Source organism: Habropoda laboriosa, unplaced genomic scaffold (assembly GCF_001263275.1).
Source record: "Habropoda laboriosa isolate 0110345459 unplaced genomic scaffold, ASM126327v1 scaffold89, whole genome shotgun sequence".
NCBI lineage: Eukaryota > Metazoa > Arthropoda > Insecta > Hymenoptera > Apidae > Habropoda > Habropoda laboriosa.
Window position 1 is genome coordinate 1,221,272 of NW_017100263.1, and position 12,875 is coordinate 1,234,146.

The 12,875-nt window shown below is 38.0% G+C and overlaps 2 protein-coding genes across 2 annotated transcripts in view; one reads left to right on the plus strand and one right to left on the minus strand.

Annotated features, from left to right (window-relative positions):
- The first annotated feature begins 229 nt into the window (after nt 1–229).
- LOC108573113 (fatty acid-binding protein 1, liver-like) lies at nt 230–1,635 on the plus strand. The gene is made up of 3 exons (XM_017935480.1): nt 230–512; nt 986–1,090; nt 1,579–1,635. The coding sequence occupies exons 1-3, from the start codon at nt 270–272 to the stop codon at nt 1,633–1,635; spliced, it is 405 nt and encodes a 134-aa protein (XP_017790969.1). The 5' UTR covers nt 230–269.
- Nucleotides 1,636–3,987: 2,352 nt separating this feature from the next.
- LOC108573123 (titin-like) overlaps nt 3,988–12,875 on the minus strand; it is a 156,443-nt gene continuing 147,555 nt past the window's right edge. The window contains exons 9-10 of the mRNA XM_017935500.1: nt 11,315–11,601; nt 3,988–8,247 (exon numbers count right to left, since the gene is read on the minus strand). Of these exons, the coding sequence (XP_017790989.1) occupies nt 4,141–8,247; nt 11,315–11,601 (4,394 nt within the window). The 3' untranslated portion in view covers nt 3,988–4,140. The remainder of the gene's footprint in view (nt 8,248–11,314; nt 11,602–12,875) is intronic.

Here is a 12,875-nt window from a genome sequence, read left to right on the forward strand (position 1 = left end):
GGAGGAAAGGCGCGAGGGTGTTGGTGTTGGTGAAATGACAAAGCAGAATCACCGGGCCGGCGAGCGGGTTTACGATAATCCGTTCGACACTTGACCGGTCGGTTGTGTGAATTCACGCACACGCCTGCACCGTTACAAGTACCCCCGATGATCTTATAAAAGCGGCGATTAGCCCGGGGACCAGTGACTCGCTACTAGCTCCAGCTACGTGAAACGTGTCAATCGTTATTCAGCATTCGTTATTCTTCGTGTGAAACGCCGGTTGAAAAATGGTCCAAATCGTCGGTAAATACCAACACGTCTCGAACGAGAACTTCGAAGAGTTCATGAAAGCTCTTGGCCACCCGGAGCTGGTCATCCCGTTCCTGCAATCGAAGGCCGTCGTCGAGGTCCAGAGGAACGCCGACCAATGGACCATCACAGTCACCTCTGACGGAAAGAGCAGCGCAGCTACCTTCAAGGTGAACGAACCCTACGAGGAGAAGCTGCCCTCTTCCGACCGGAAATTCCAGGTTTGTTTGCAATTTCTTTCGGTAAACGGTGTGAAACAAAGTTATGCATTTCGAATCTAAGCCAGTTTTTCATATTACTTTCAACGTTGGAATTAACACGCTTTGATTATATCTCGAATATCACACAGCGTAGCCAACAGTCATATTCCGATGAACGTTTAATTATTTTTCAACGTGTGTACGATAGTGAACAAACGATAAGTGATGTCGATAACGTAATTTAGAGTCTGGTTTCTTAGCTGAGATAATTCTGTTTTATCGATTAGTACTTGTAACATTTGAAATTTAGAATGTTCAATAACATATGAAACTTTCTTATTATTGATGATTGTTTTTAAACAATTCATTGAAATTTAAACTAGGTTGGGAATCTAATGATATTAACCGATATAATTTCAATTCTTGTTAACCTCAAGTCTGTGTTACCCTTCGTGTCTAGCACAACATTGAAATGCACATTTTACCGTTCGCAGAGCGTGACAACACAGGAAGGCAACAATTTCATAACGGAAACACAACTAGGCGATACCCTTAAAGTCGTCCGATTGTACGAATTCACGGACACTGAGATGAAAGTGGTAAGTACCTTTTTAATACACTCTATTGCTTTAACACGAAAAAGTTTGAAATTAAATTTTATCGTACAACCGTATGTGCAAAAAATGACATTTTCCTTTGCATATATGGGTACAAGTTGGTATTCAACAATGCAAAGATTACTTACGAATTTGTCGAACTAAAAGTCGTAATTGGTATTTATGTTAGAGTTTCTCAATAACGTTCTCACCATCGAACTGATTTTCGATGACTTTTCGTTCGAGTCACAAGGCTCGAGCTCCACCACCATGAGAATAATACATTCCGTAGTTTTATACAACCGCGAAATTTATTTATTCAAATGCACCAAGGAAAAAACGAAACTTTGTTTTCTAAAGAAAGGGAACGTATTCTTACATATGATCCTGTAAACGTGCAGCGTTTAGAATTTACGTTAAAAAAACATTAGCGTTTAAATACAGACGATTGTTGTTAAACTGTATTCTAATTATTCCTGTTTCATTTTCAGTACCTGTCCATGAACAAGACCGACATCAAGGCAACGCGTACATATAAGAGGCTCTAAAATAACAGAATATTTAGAACAAATAATATCACCTTTCCAAGTTAATTGAAAATAAAAGCTCTTTGATGATTTGATCCTGATTAAACAATCTTTCTATTTCTTCCTAAAAACCGGCCAGGTTTCTGGAACCTTCGAGTGATAGTTGGGTGCAACAAATTGAAACATAACTTTTACGTAATATTTATTTAAGAACTCATAGTAACGCGCAACAAATGCATACGAATAGTTTGCTTTCTTTTTTTTTTTTTTCCTTCAAATTTAAGACCTGAAATTTCTTATGACATTTACTTAAACAAGCTTCAGTGTTTCATGTAAAACAATACACATATTTCTTGCGCTATAAATTACTAAGTATAAAGAACAACGAATTCTTCTTATGTGTATTTGTGTATAAAAAGCCTAAGTACTTTAGTGTATCAAAAGAAGGAAAAACGAGGAATAAATGACAAACAGAGAAAGAAAGAAAAAAAGCGGGTTCTCTTATACGGTAAGATTTTTGGCAGTTAAAAATTCCGTGATTCCGTTCTAAATCGTGAAAAATTTTCTTTACTCCTTTATTCGTATCGTTCAGTGGTAATAAAGATCGAATGGATACCTCTTGTCGAGTGCGTAATTAGTCGCTTCTTTAAAACCGTTAACGAAATGGTCCTATCAAGGTAAACAATTCTTCCTATATCATAGTCATTCGTCCTCCCTCCACCTTAAATTCTTCTTTTCGTCGTTGCTCGCATTTGATATTCTACATAGTATGTAGTAGTTCATTTCCGCTCTCTAGCAATTCTCGCCTGTTATGCATATAAATTGTTGCTTCGTGTCGTAATTATTCGAATTTATTTAATATAATATGTATCACATTAACTCATAAAAGTGCTGTACATAGATGAATAGAGAATACATAAGAATGGTATTAATGAATGACGACGAGTTCATAATATTCTCTCGCAGTATACTCAACTTCGGAATAGGAACAAACAAAAAAAATAAATATATGGTACCTGTCGTTTGCGGTTTGCATGTATGTCAGTGTGTTTGTAGTGTACGTAGTATATACAGGGTGTTTCCTTTAACTCGCAATGTTCGAGTATCTCGAGACTGAAGCTATAAAAAGTTTTTACGAAAGTTGTTTGGTATGAAATAGCCGTCAACCAGCGATTCAGGCTTACTTGACTCCTTAGAAACTCGCAAATTTATAACATTATTTATAGTATTTTACAACGATAAATGACCTCATATGGCAGGTCGTTGAATTCGTTTCAACAAATGCCATCATACTTCGAAAAAAGAATATATGGTTCCATTTAAACAAATGAATTTGATTGAAATATCCATATATTCAACCTGCAAAAATATAATTTGCACCATATCGTGCCCCCTTTCGTACCAAACAATTTTTGCAAAAATATCATTTTGATAGGTTCAGTCTCTCACGAGATACTTCAACACTGCGAGTTAAAAGAAATACCCCGTATGTCTCCCTTTTCGTACACACGCGCATGCGGCGCGCGCGCGTACGTCTCGTGTATACGCGTGTATTTATGTGTAATATAAGTTCTTCTCTTCCACAAAAAGTACGACGATTAATCATTATCAAGTTTAATGCACATATAAAATTAAAAAGTATAAAAAGACCGCCCAGCTTCGACTTTTACGTTAATATGTTAAGAAACCGATTCGCACGGTCAAGTTGTGACGTGTGACGTTTCCTCTGGATCTCGAATTTTCTTTCTTGGCGACTTGGTTGGACCTGTGCCGCGCGTGTGTGTTTACAGGCCAGTTACAGCACCACGTGTGGACATTCCCTTTCGGTTAATATCTCAGAGACCGCATGGAAACGCGTCCAATTTATGTACAAAAACAATGAATATTCTTTTTCGCTTTCTATCACTCTCTCACTCTCTCTTCCTCTCCCACTTCCATCTTTCTTTGTTACATATCCTTTGCTTTCAGCGAGACACCACTTTGCCAGCACGACCGAAGCAGTAAAAAGCAGTAGGGTATATTATTTTTTCTTTTTCTTTTTTTTTTAGGGTATAACTCATTCGCGCGCGCGCACACAACCACGCACGCACTCTCTCCCTCTCTTTTTCGTCTTTTTTCACACTCGCTCTACTCCACTTTCTCCCTTTTCGCCAATACAGACAAACAGACTCATAACTTCATCGTCGGTACATATACACATTAATATATTATATTTTATATACTTTACGCTAATTATAATAAAAACTCCTTCTGGTTCGTTATACATTCCCTAAGAAACTACTTTTTAGCGGATGTTCTTATGCGCTTCTCTTTCTGTCTCTCTCTCTCCCACCCTCTCTCTCACACACTCACTCACTCACTCACTCACTCACTCATTCATTCGCTCGCTCACTCATCCACTCACTCATTCTCACACTCTCTCTCTCTATTTCTCCCCGGTGAAGAAAGGACAACAACGTTTATCGGTGCGTAATGTGTACGATCGACATAAAGCTAAGATGAAACTCGGTTGCGTTCGTTGCCAATTTAATCGGAGCTCATGATCAGCTGGTTGTCGTTCGGGGCAACCACAGGCGAAAGGTCTTTCTTCGGCACGTCGTCAAATATCGCGTTTATTTCGACTTTGTCGGACACGCCGTTTTGCATAATCTTCCCTTTCTCGGTTATCGTTTTACCAGCTGTTGAGATCTTGCTGGAAACCTTCGATACCGCTGTGGTCTTTTTGGTCGGTGATGCTGTCGTGCTGGTCTTTGTCGTTAAGGACACGCGTTTCGTAGTGGTCGTAGCGGAACTACTGGTAAACAAACGGCTGGATGTCTTGGAAGCACCGGTACTCGTTCGCGCCATAGAGATTTGCTTGTTAGCTGTCTCTTTCACTTGTTTATCGATCATCGGAGATTTGGTGGTGGTCGGCGTACGAGGCTTTGTTGTCGCGTTTCCAACGGTTGGAGTTACCTTAGCTTTCACGGTAGTCGTGCTCGTAGCGGTGATGCTGGTGGTACTGGGGTTGCTAGTGCTCGATTTAGCGGTCGTGCTGGATTTGGTAGCTGTACTGCTAGAGGTGGGTTTCAGTTTCGTCGTTGCAGTTGATCCAGTGGTCGGTCGCGGGTTTGATGTCTTGACTAGCGCGCTTTTGCTCGTCGATGGTGCCTTGCTTGCTGGTTTAGTCGCAGTTGCTTTATTCAAAGACTTCACATCACCGTTCGCGGTTGGTTTTTTCTCGATGGCAGTCGGTTTCGACGATACTGCTGCTGCTGCGGTGGGTTTCGGTTTAGAGACGGCACCGCTGCTTGTCCTAGTCGTTGTTTTCGTTGTGCCAGTTGAAGTGGTTGTCTTCGAACCGGATTTGGGAACGGAAGTCGATGTTTTGTTGCTGCTCGCCGAGCTCAAAGCTGTTGATTTCTTTGGAGCGTCTAGATCCTTTGGGCGAGCTGGCGCGGTGGTCGACGGTTTCTTTGCTGTCGCGGTGGACGTTCGTGTTGTGGAAATTGCACTTTTCGAAGGGGACGTTTGCGTTGATTTTGGTGGAGCCTTCTGACCAGTGGTCTTTGTTGTTGCTTTCGCACCGGTCGTCTTTACCTTTGATTTGCTTTGTGCTACAGTTCCACCTGTCGCGACTGCTGCGACCAATGCTGCTGTTGCTACTCCGGCGATTTTGTTCTCAGAAGCTCCGACAACACTATCTTCGACTTTTATGTCCTTCACTTCTGGTTCTTCCTTCATTTCTGGGTATTTTGTTTCTAATTCTACTATTGTTTCTGCTTCCTTCGTTTCTAATTCTTTCATTATTTCTGGCTCTTTCACTTCTGATTCTTTCACCATTTCTCCTTCCTTCGTTTCTAATTCTTTCATTATTTCTGGTTCTTTTACTTCTAATTCTTTTACCATTTCTGCTTCTTTCACTTCTAATTCTTCCACCATTTCTGCTTCTTTCACTATTTCTGGTTCTTTTACTTCTAATTCTTTCATCATTTCTGGTTCTTTTACTTCTAATTCCTTTACCATTTCTGGTTCTTCTACTTCTAATTCTTTTACCATTTTTGCTTCTGTCTCTTCTAATTCTTTCACCATTTCTGATTCCTTTGCTTCCAATTCTTTCATAATTTCTGATTCATTCGTTTCTACTTCTTTCACCATTTCTAGTTCTTTTATTTCTAATTCTTTCATTATTTCTGGTTCTTCTACTTCTGATTCCTTTACCATTTCTGGTTCTTTTACTTCTAATTCTTTTACCATTTCTGCTTCTGTCTCTTTTAATTCTTTCACCATTTCTGATTCCATTGCTTCCAATTCTTTCATAATTTCTGATTCATTCGTTTCTAATTCTTTCACCATTTCTGGTTCTTTTACTTCTAATTCTTTCATCATTTCTGGTTCTTTTACTTCTAATTCCTTTACCATTTCTGGTTCTTTTACTTCTAATTCTTTTACCATTTCTGCTTCTGTCTCTTCTAATTCTTTCACCATTTCTGATTCCATCGTTTCCAATTCTTTCATAATTTCTGATTCATTCGTTTCTAATTCTTTTTCTTTTAATTTTTGGATTTCTAGTTCTTGCATTTCTGCTTCTATTATTTCCGCTTCCAGTATACATTCTGTGACTTCTTCCTTCTCTTCTATATCACAAAGATCATTCTCAACTTCAAGTTTTAAGAGTTCCTCCAATTCTGCCGCATCGTATTTCGGTTCTTCTTTCTTTACTTCCTCGTGAATTTCTTCAACAACGCTAGGTTCTGCAGTAGTAGTAGTAGTAGTCTCTTCTGTTTCGGGCTGTAATTGGTTTTCCAAACCTGTAAATTCTTGCATGGATTCAGATAACTTCAAAGTAGGTTCCTCTTTCGCTAAATCCATTAGCTCAACTTTTGTTAGCACTACTAGGGGCTCCATTTCTCCCACCAACAAGTTCTCTGTTTTATTCTCGATAATGGTTGTCTGTTCTGGAACCTCTTTCGATTCGATTATCTCTTCCGGTTTCTGTTCGTCGGTGTCGACGACGGGTTTCTTGATGGGGCAAACAAGATCGTCGAAGCTGTGTGGAATCTTTTCTTCTTCCAATTGCTGAGGAGAAAGAGGCGGTTGTGAAAATTCACTTTGAATATGAGTTGGTTTCGTGGAAATCTCTGCTTCTTCCTCAAAATCCAGTAAGTTCTCCTGTACCGGTGGCTTCGTGCATACTGCCTCGTCTATCTCTTTTCCATCTGCAGGCTGCATGTCTGCAGGCTGAATTGACTCGAACGTATCGTCGTCAGTTTTCACAGAGTATGACTGATAAGTGTTGGTCGTTTCTGTGGGTGATGTTCGGCCAAGATCGGCAGCTTCCGCAGGAGTCGATTGACCAATCTCGCTACTAGTTTCCGCGTCAAGAGATTGGAGATTAAATTGTCGAGGCATGAACTCGGGAGCCTCCGGATGCAACGATGATAGAACTTCTGAGTTCTTCGTAGGATCGACCGATTCGTTTTCTACCGAGCCAGAGACCGGTGACAAGGACGAGGAGGTATCGGCTTCACTTGGACAAGTTTCTTTTTGTAGATCGTTTTCGGGAAGGATAGCGTCCTCGCTAGTCTCGTCTATGGGCTTGGTCTCATCTATGTCTACGCTGGAAGGTGACAGAGGTTGTTCGTTGTCAACGGAGATGAGTTCCTTCTCGGATTCTAATTCAGCGGAGTAATTCTCGGTCAAAGGAGAGTGGTCGTATCTCGCGGTTTCTAATTGCTCGATCTGGGAAGGCTCTGGTTGCAATTGCAGTAAGTCGTCGACTTCTGTGCTGGTCTTCGATTTATCCGCGTGTTCGATGAAAGTGGTTTCTTCATTATTCTCTTGCTCTAAGGACAGGTTCACCAGTTCAGTGGGTTCTTCTGGAAGTGCTGGCTTTTCCTCTGTTGGTTCTTCAGCTTCAGGAACAACCATCAGATCGGTAGTCTCGAGTTGCAGCTCCAGAGAAGATTGTTCTGCGATTTTGTCTTCATCCTCGATGTTGCCATTTTTCTCTTCTAAATCGGTGCTGCTCAGATTGTGAACGGCGTTCAGATCGACGCCTTTATCGAACGCAGCCTCGAAGTCGCTGGGCGTGAAGGACATGGCCATCGGGTCCTTGGCGATGTCGTAATCACGTTCAGAACTGGAGAATGATTCGTCCACCGTGGAAATACCGGTTCTGTGAAACTCGCTGGTTGTTAAGAAGCTGGCTGCTGATTCGTCGCCGAATTCCGCTTTCGTTGACGAAATTTCGGAATCGTCCAAATTCCCGGTAACACTAACTGATTTTTGTTGGTCGGATAGAAAGTCGGTGTAATCGGTGGACTGTAAACGGTCGCCATTTTGGTATTCTTTTTCCTCGACTTCGACGTCGACATCGACTTCTCTAGGTCGTTGGCATACTTCTTTCTCGAACTCGCTCTGACTGGGCACCTGAATGTCGTCCATCTGCGGCACCTGTTTGAACGGTGAACCAGAAACGGGATAATCCTCGACGAGATTCACTCTTGTTCCTCCCAAGAACTGTGGTGAGACTGGTACAAACTCAGCCGCGTTAGGATTCAGTTGAAAATCCATATCCTTCGGTTTCTCCTGCTCCTCTTCACGAGCTTTTTCCTCCCCTTCCGTTTTTACTGCTTTGTCCTCGGCGCTAATCTGTGCGTTTGTGAAAAAATTTACTTTTCGTTAAAACATTCGTGAATTGAGAAATGAAGTTCAATTATACAGATGAATTCAGTGAAACGTAAGTAGACGAATTTTTATATTATAGGAAGGTATTTTGATTCCCTATGTCTGTGACTCAATTTTTATCTATCAGAAATAAAATAATTTTTTGTATTTTCCAACGAAATATTTTAAATAAGAACAGCTTTCTAATGCATCAATTTATTCAGAGAACAATTTGTATTGTATAATTCAAGGACTTATCCCCTGCCCATGACACGCAAACTCAACAAATTATACATATATTAACTAGTAAGAGACACTTAATTTGTCCTAATTTGTTACCCAGAGTTCTTGGTTTCTTTATTAAGTTTATACTAAATAAATTATTCGTTTCTAAATACACAGTGTTCTAAACAACTGGGCCAAGCCATAGCTTTGAAACAGTAGAAGCAAGAAAAAAAAACTTCTTAAGATAAACTTAAATGGTTTCGAATAGTGCATCGTGTGGTAAACCTGTCTGTCCCAGAAGTGGATCATTTTCAAAGACTTATACATCAATTAATGCGCTTTTTATTCTCTATAAAAAAGTATTACGGTACTTGTGTCGCAGAATGATTAATTTAGACGGTATTTTGACTACAACTTATTTGAACCTTCTTGACTTGTGTAGGTGCGTATATACCTGAACGTTTTTTCTGTACATATTTGTACGTATACATTAACAACTTTGTAATCAAAATACAGCGACTCACACATTCGTTCACATGTTCTTAACATATTCCTTTATACGAAATCAGGGTTTTCCTCTTAGGAGTATGAAACTTGAATAGATGTAAGTAATGAAGGTTATAAGTGAATTGATATTGTTATTTTTTAAGAAAGACTTAAATTTATTTAGACAACAGAGTATATAATTGGTACATTAATATGAACAATTATGTGACTGTAGTCATTTATTAATTAATATTTAGTGTATCTATCTCTTGCTTTCAAAAGTGCTTCTATTCGTCTGAACATGCTACATACTGAAGTTCTGCAATATTCTATAGCAATATCTGCCCATTTTCTTCGGACATTTTATAATAAATCGTCTGAATTTTTGTTATAAGCATGTTGCTTTTCTAACCATAATTTCGTTCCTTTCGCGGTATGTTTAGAGTCATTATTCTGTTGGAAAATGACATCATTCATTTCTTTCCCTCAGTTTTCTATACTGTTTCTTTAATCCTTAATCGTCATCCTTCCCTCTATTTTATGGATGATTCCAACACCATCAGCTGCCATCATCCCCAGATCATTATGCTTCTTCCTTCAAATTTGAGAGTAGGATTAATATGACTTTTTCGTAGTTTTTCTTTTGGTACTTTCCAAACTTACTTCTTACCATCCGAACCAAATCTACTGATTTTTGTTTCATCGGACCAGTAATATTTGTCCAAAATTTTCAATGCAGATTTTATATTTTTTTGCAAATTTCAATCACATTTTCATCTGCCTTGCCGTAAACAGTGGCTTCCTGATTTTACGCCGTCCTTTCATTCCAACTTTCTGTAAAACTCGTCGAACCGTATCTGAGCTAATATTTCGATTATCAAAAGCTCTTAATGTTTTTTGAACTTCCACAGCATTTTGGGCTTCCCCGGATCGAATACTTCTTATAATTTTTTGTTTTGTCATTTCTGATACTTTGTCTTTCGATCATGGACGGTTTCTTGGACTATTTAAAGCACACATTTCTTTTTTTTATTTTTGCTATTAGTCCGATTGGACAACATTTTACAGATATTAGATATTATCTAATCCTTCTTTAGGGTACTGTATGATTTCTTTCTTCAGGTCTTCCGAAATTGTCATCTCTATATTTTATAAAGTAAATAATAAAATGTATTGGTTTTTACACTCCAAGTTCTATGAAACAAAAACTAACACGAGAATTCTTAGAATTTAGAATTACGTAAACAAGTATGCGAGTCACTGTATGTTTTCAACTAATCAATTTTCGACACAGGTATCTTGATACTGTTTTATAGAGAATAAAAAAAACGGGTGACCTTGAAATCATTGAAACACCTTCACTGCCGGGCAAATACATGCATCACGTGATGCACCATTCGAAACTATTTAATTTACTATAATAAAACTCTGTTCTACCTTCTATTATTCTAAAGCTATGGATTGGTCCACATTTGCGTAGAATATACCCTGTATACAGCATGTACAGTCCATCGCAGAAAAACGCACTCACAATAACAGCACACATGACATGTACTATTACACATTTCTTTAGTAACAGATTTAATCATTTTTATATGGTATTTGTAAATATTATTCTACGATGATTTAGCATATTTGCAGCTAATTTTCAAGTCTTCGTGTTTTACGAATATAAAGCATTAATGGTTTCATTATAGAAATACATTTTCCTCATAGGTTTTACATCATTATTGATCACAAAGAATCCAGCATAAATAGTTTTCAAATTATTCTAATCATAATCGTCGCTTTTACGAACCGGTATGAATCGATTTTCGACGTGTTATTCTGAACAGCAATTTCGCTTTTCTATTACGACATTCGCTGCCTTCTTTCAAACGATGCTTCCCTTGCAACGACGCATAAATATACATTGTTTTATGGAAGACAAGAGTGTCTTTCATGCGCGGAAACTTTATTTACTTTATTAGTTACTTTATTTCCGCTAGTTGTAATGGTTCACTTTAAACCACAATTTGGAAGATCGTCCTCAGATCTTACGTAGTTAGTCGCGTTTGCAAAGATCATGTTCGGCCCTTTCACCTCAAATCGATTCAACTTCACAAACCATCCGAAGAATCCTAAACAAACGATATACATATTAAAAAAGGACCTGTACTTTTATATTATCACGCTTTTCCGTTTTTTGTGCCGTTATTTTTGCAAGTATCGCGGATATGCTGTTGTGCTGCGATACACTGTACATACAGAAGAAGGGAAATGCCTCTGTCAGTAGGTCAAAAATATGAATATTTCTCGGAGAGATGAGAATAAACGGAAAAAAAAGGGAAAACGATATTACCTCTGTGTTAATAAGCTCAGGCGTCTCTGTTTTTGGACTTTCGCATTTAATATCTTCTTCTGTGTCCTGAGACTGGATTTTCAACATGCGATCGGTGGTATCGACGGGAAGCTCTGGAATAATCTCGGTCTCTTCCTCCTCGTTTTTCGATTCCTGGGGTATGTCGATAGGGACCGTAGAGCCCTTCTCTTTATTAGGATCGACACGATAGTAGTTCCACTCGTCTTCGGAGTCCTCGCTGTCCGCTACATTATCCGCTTCATGAATCAGTGCATGCTGAAGAGGTTCTGCAAATAATCGATAATAGATGTAAATGTAAACTAAAGCGAGTTTCTCGTAGAAAAGATAATATTCTTGACGATATACTCGCCGTATGCAAGCATATATATGTGTTAAAAAAATGAGGAAATACACGATAATCGAAGTGAAACGAACTAAAAGATCGAAAAGCAAAAGCCATTGCTGGAAATTTCTTAATCTCGTTCTTAATAAACGAAACTTTCAAATGTAGCCTAACGTGTTACAAATGGTAAACATGTGCTTAATTTATAGAACGTATAATGTATTTTACAGGAAACACCAGTCGATTAATCAAATGCGTCCAAATAACTATTTTTCTGATCGAGCGAGCAATTCCGAGCGGTTTTCCCCAGTTCTTTCATATTTACTTTTCATTCCTTTAATCTATAAAGCAGTACACAGAAATATAAAAAATAAATACATCGCAGGTGTATTTTTCAAGTAAATCAATTCTGAATATATCGAAATTAACTGTATTAAATTATAGAAAGCTTATCAAGTATATAAGCAGTTGTCCAGCAAAACATTTACTACCACCTCTTTCGAAATTTTGTTTATGGCTGTGCCCCTCTCTGTTCATCCACAAATATTCAGTTCACTTCGCAAGAAAACGAACAATTTTAGAACTGGTTTAAGACAACTTTATTAAGAGTTCTATTAAACTCTTTAACTTTTTCACAAGTAATGCAACTTCTTTTTTTTTTTTGCGACAGTGGTTAAAAACGCTAATAAAAAAGGAAACTAGCATTTAATTATCTACAATTTATCCAATTTATATTTTACAAAATTGCTTCTTTACTTTATAAAAGTATTTAATATTTGCACATCAAAACCTGAATTTTCTTTACTTATTTTGCACAGCTCGCGGCAGAATAACAGTAAAACATTACATTTTACAATAAGTAAGCATAAGACAAACTTGTCTATTATTTATTACTTAAAAAAAAAAGAAAAAATAGATTTTCATAGGTGAACTGGAATTTCAACATAATTACTACGACAAAATAATAGCATACTAGTATGGAATGTTACATAAAAATGGAAAATTAATAGGAATGTTTAAATCATATACATTTTTAAATAATTTCTTGATTCTCTTTTATTTTCCAGAATTTTCATCAGCTTTTTTCGAGTAAATGTATACATGATATGTATTTTTTGTTGCTGTAGTGTGTTCCAGTTTAATATCGTTAAATCCTGGCCATTTTAATACTGTTAAATTTTTCGTCTTGAGGTATTGTTCCACGCACTTTGGCTGTAT

Bases quoted from the DNA above. Each gene is read 5' to 3' on its own strand.
- LOC108573113 (XM_017935480.1), top strand. From the start codon at position 270: ATGGTCCAAATCGTCGGTAAATACCAACACGTCTCGAACGAGAACTTC. The intron at 513-985 runs GTTTGTTTGCAA...TACCGTTCGCAG, and splicing joins CTTCCGACCGGAAATTCCAG to AGCGTGACAACACAGGAAGG. The intron at 1,091-1,578 runs GTAAGTACCTTT...TTTCATTTTCAG, and splicing joins CGGACACTGAGATGAAAGTG to TACCTGTCCATGAACAAGAC.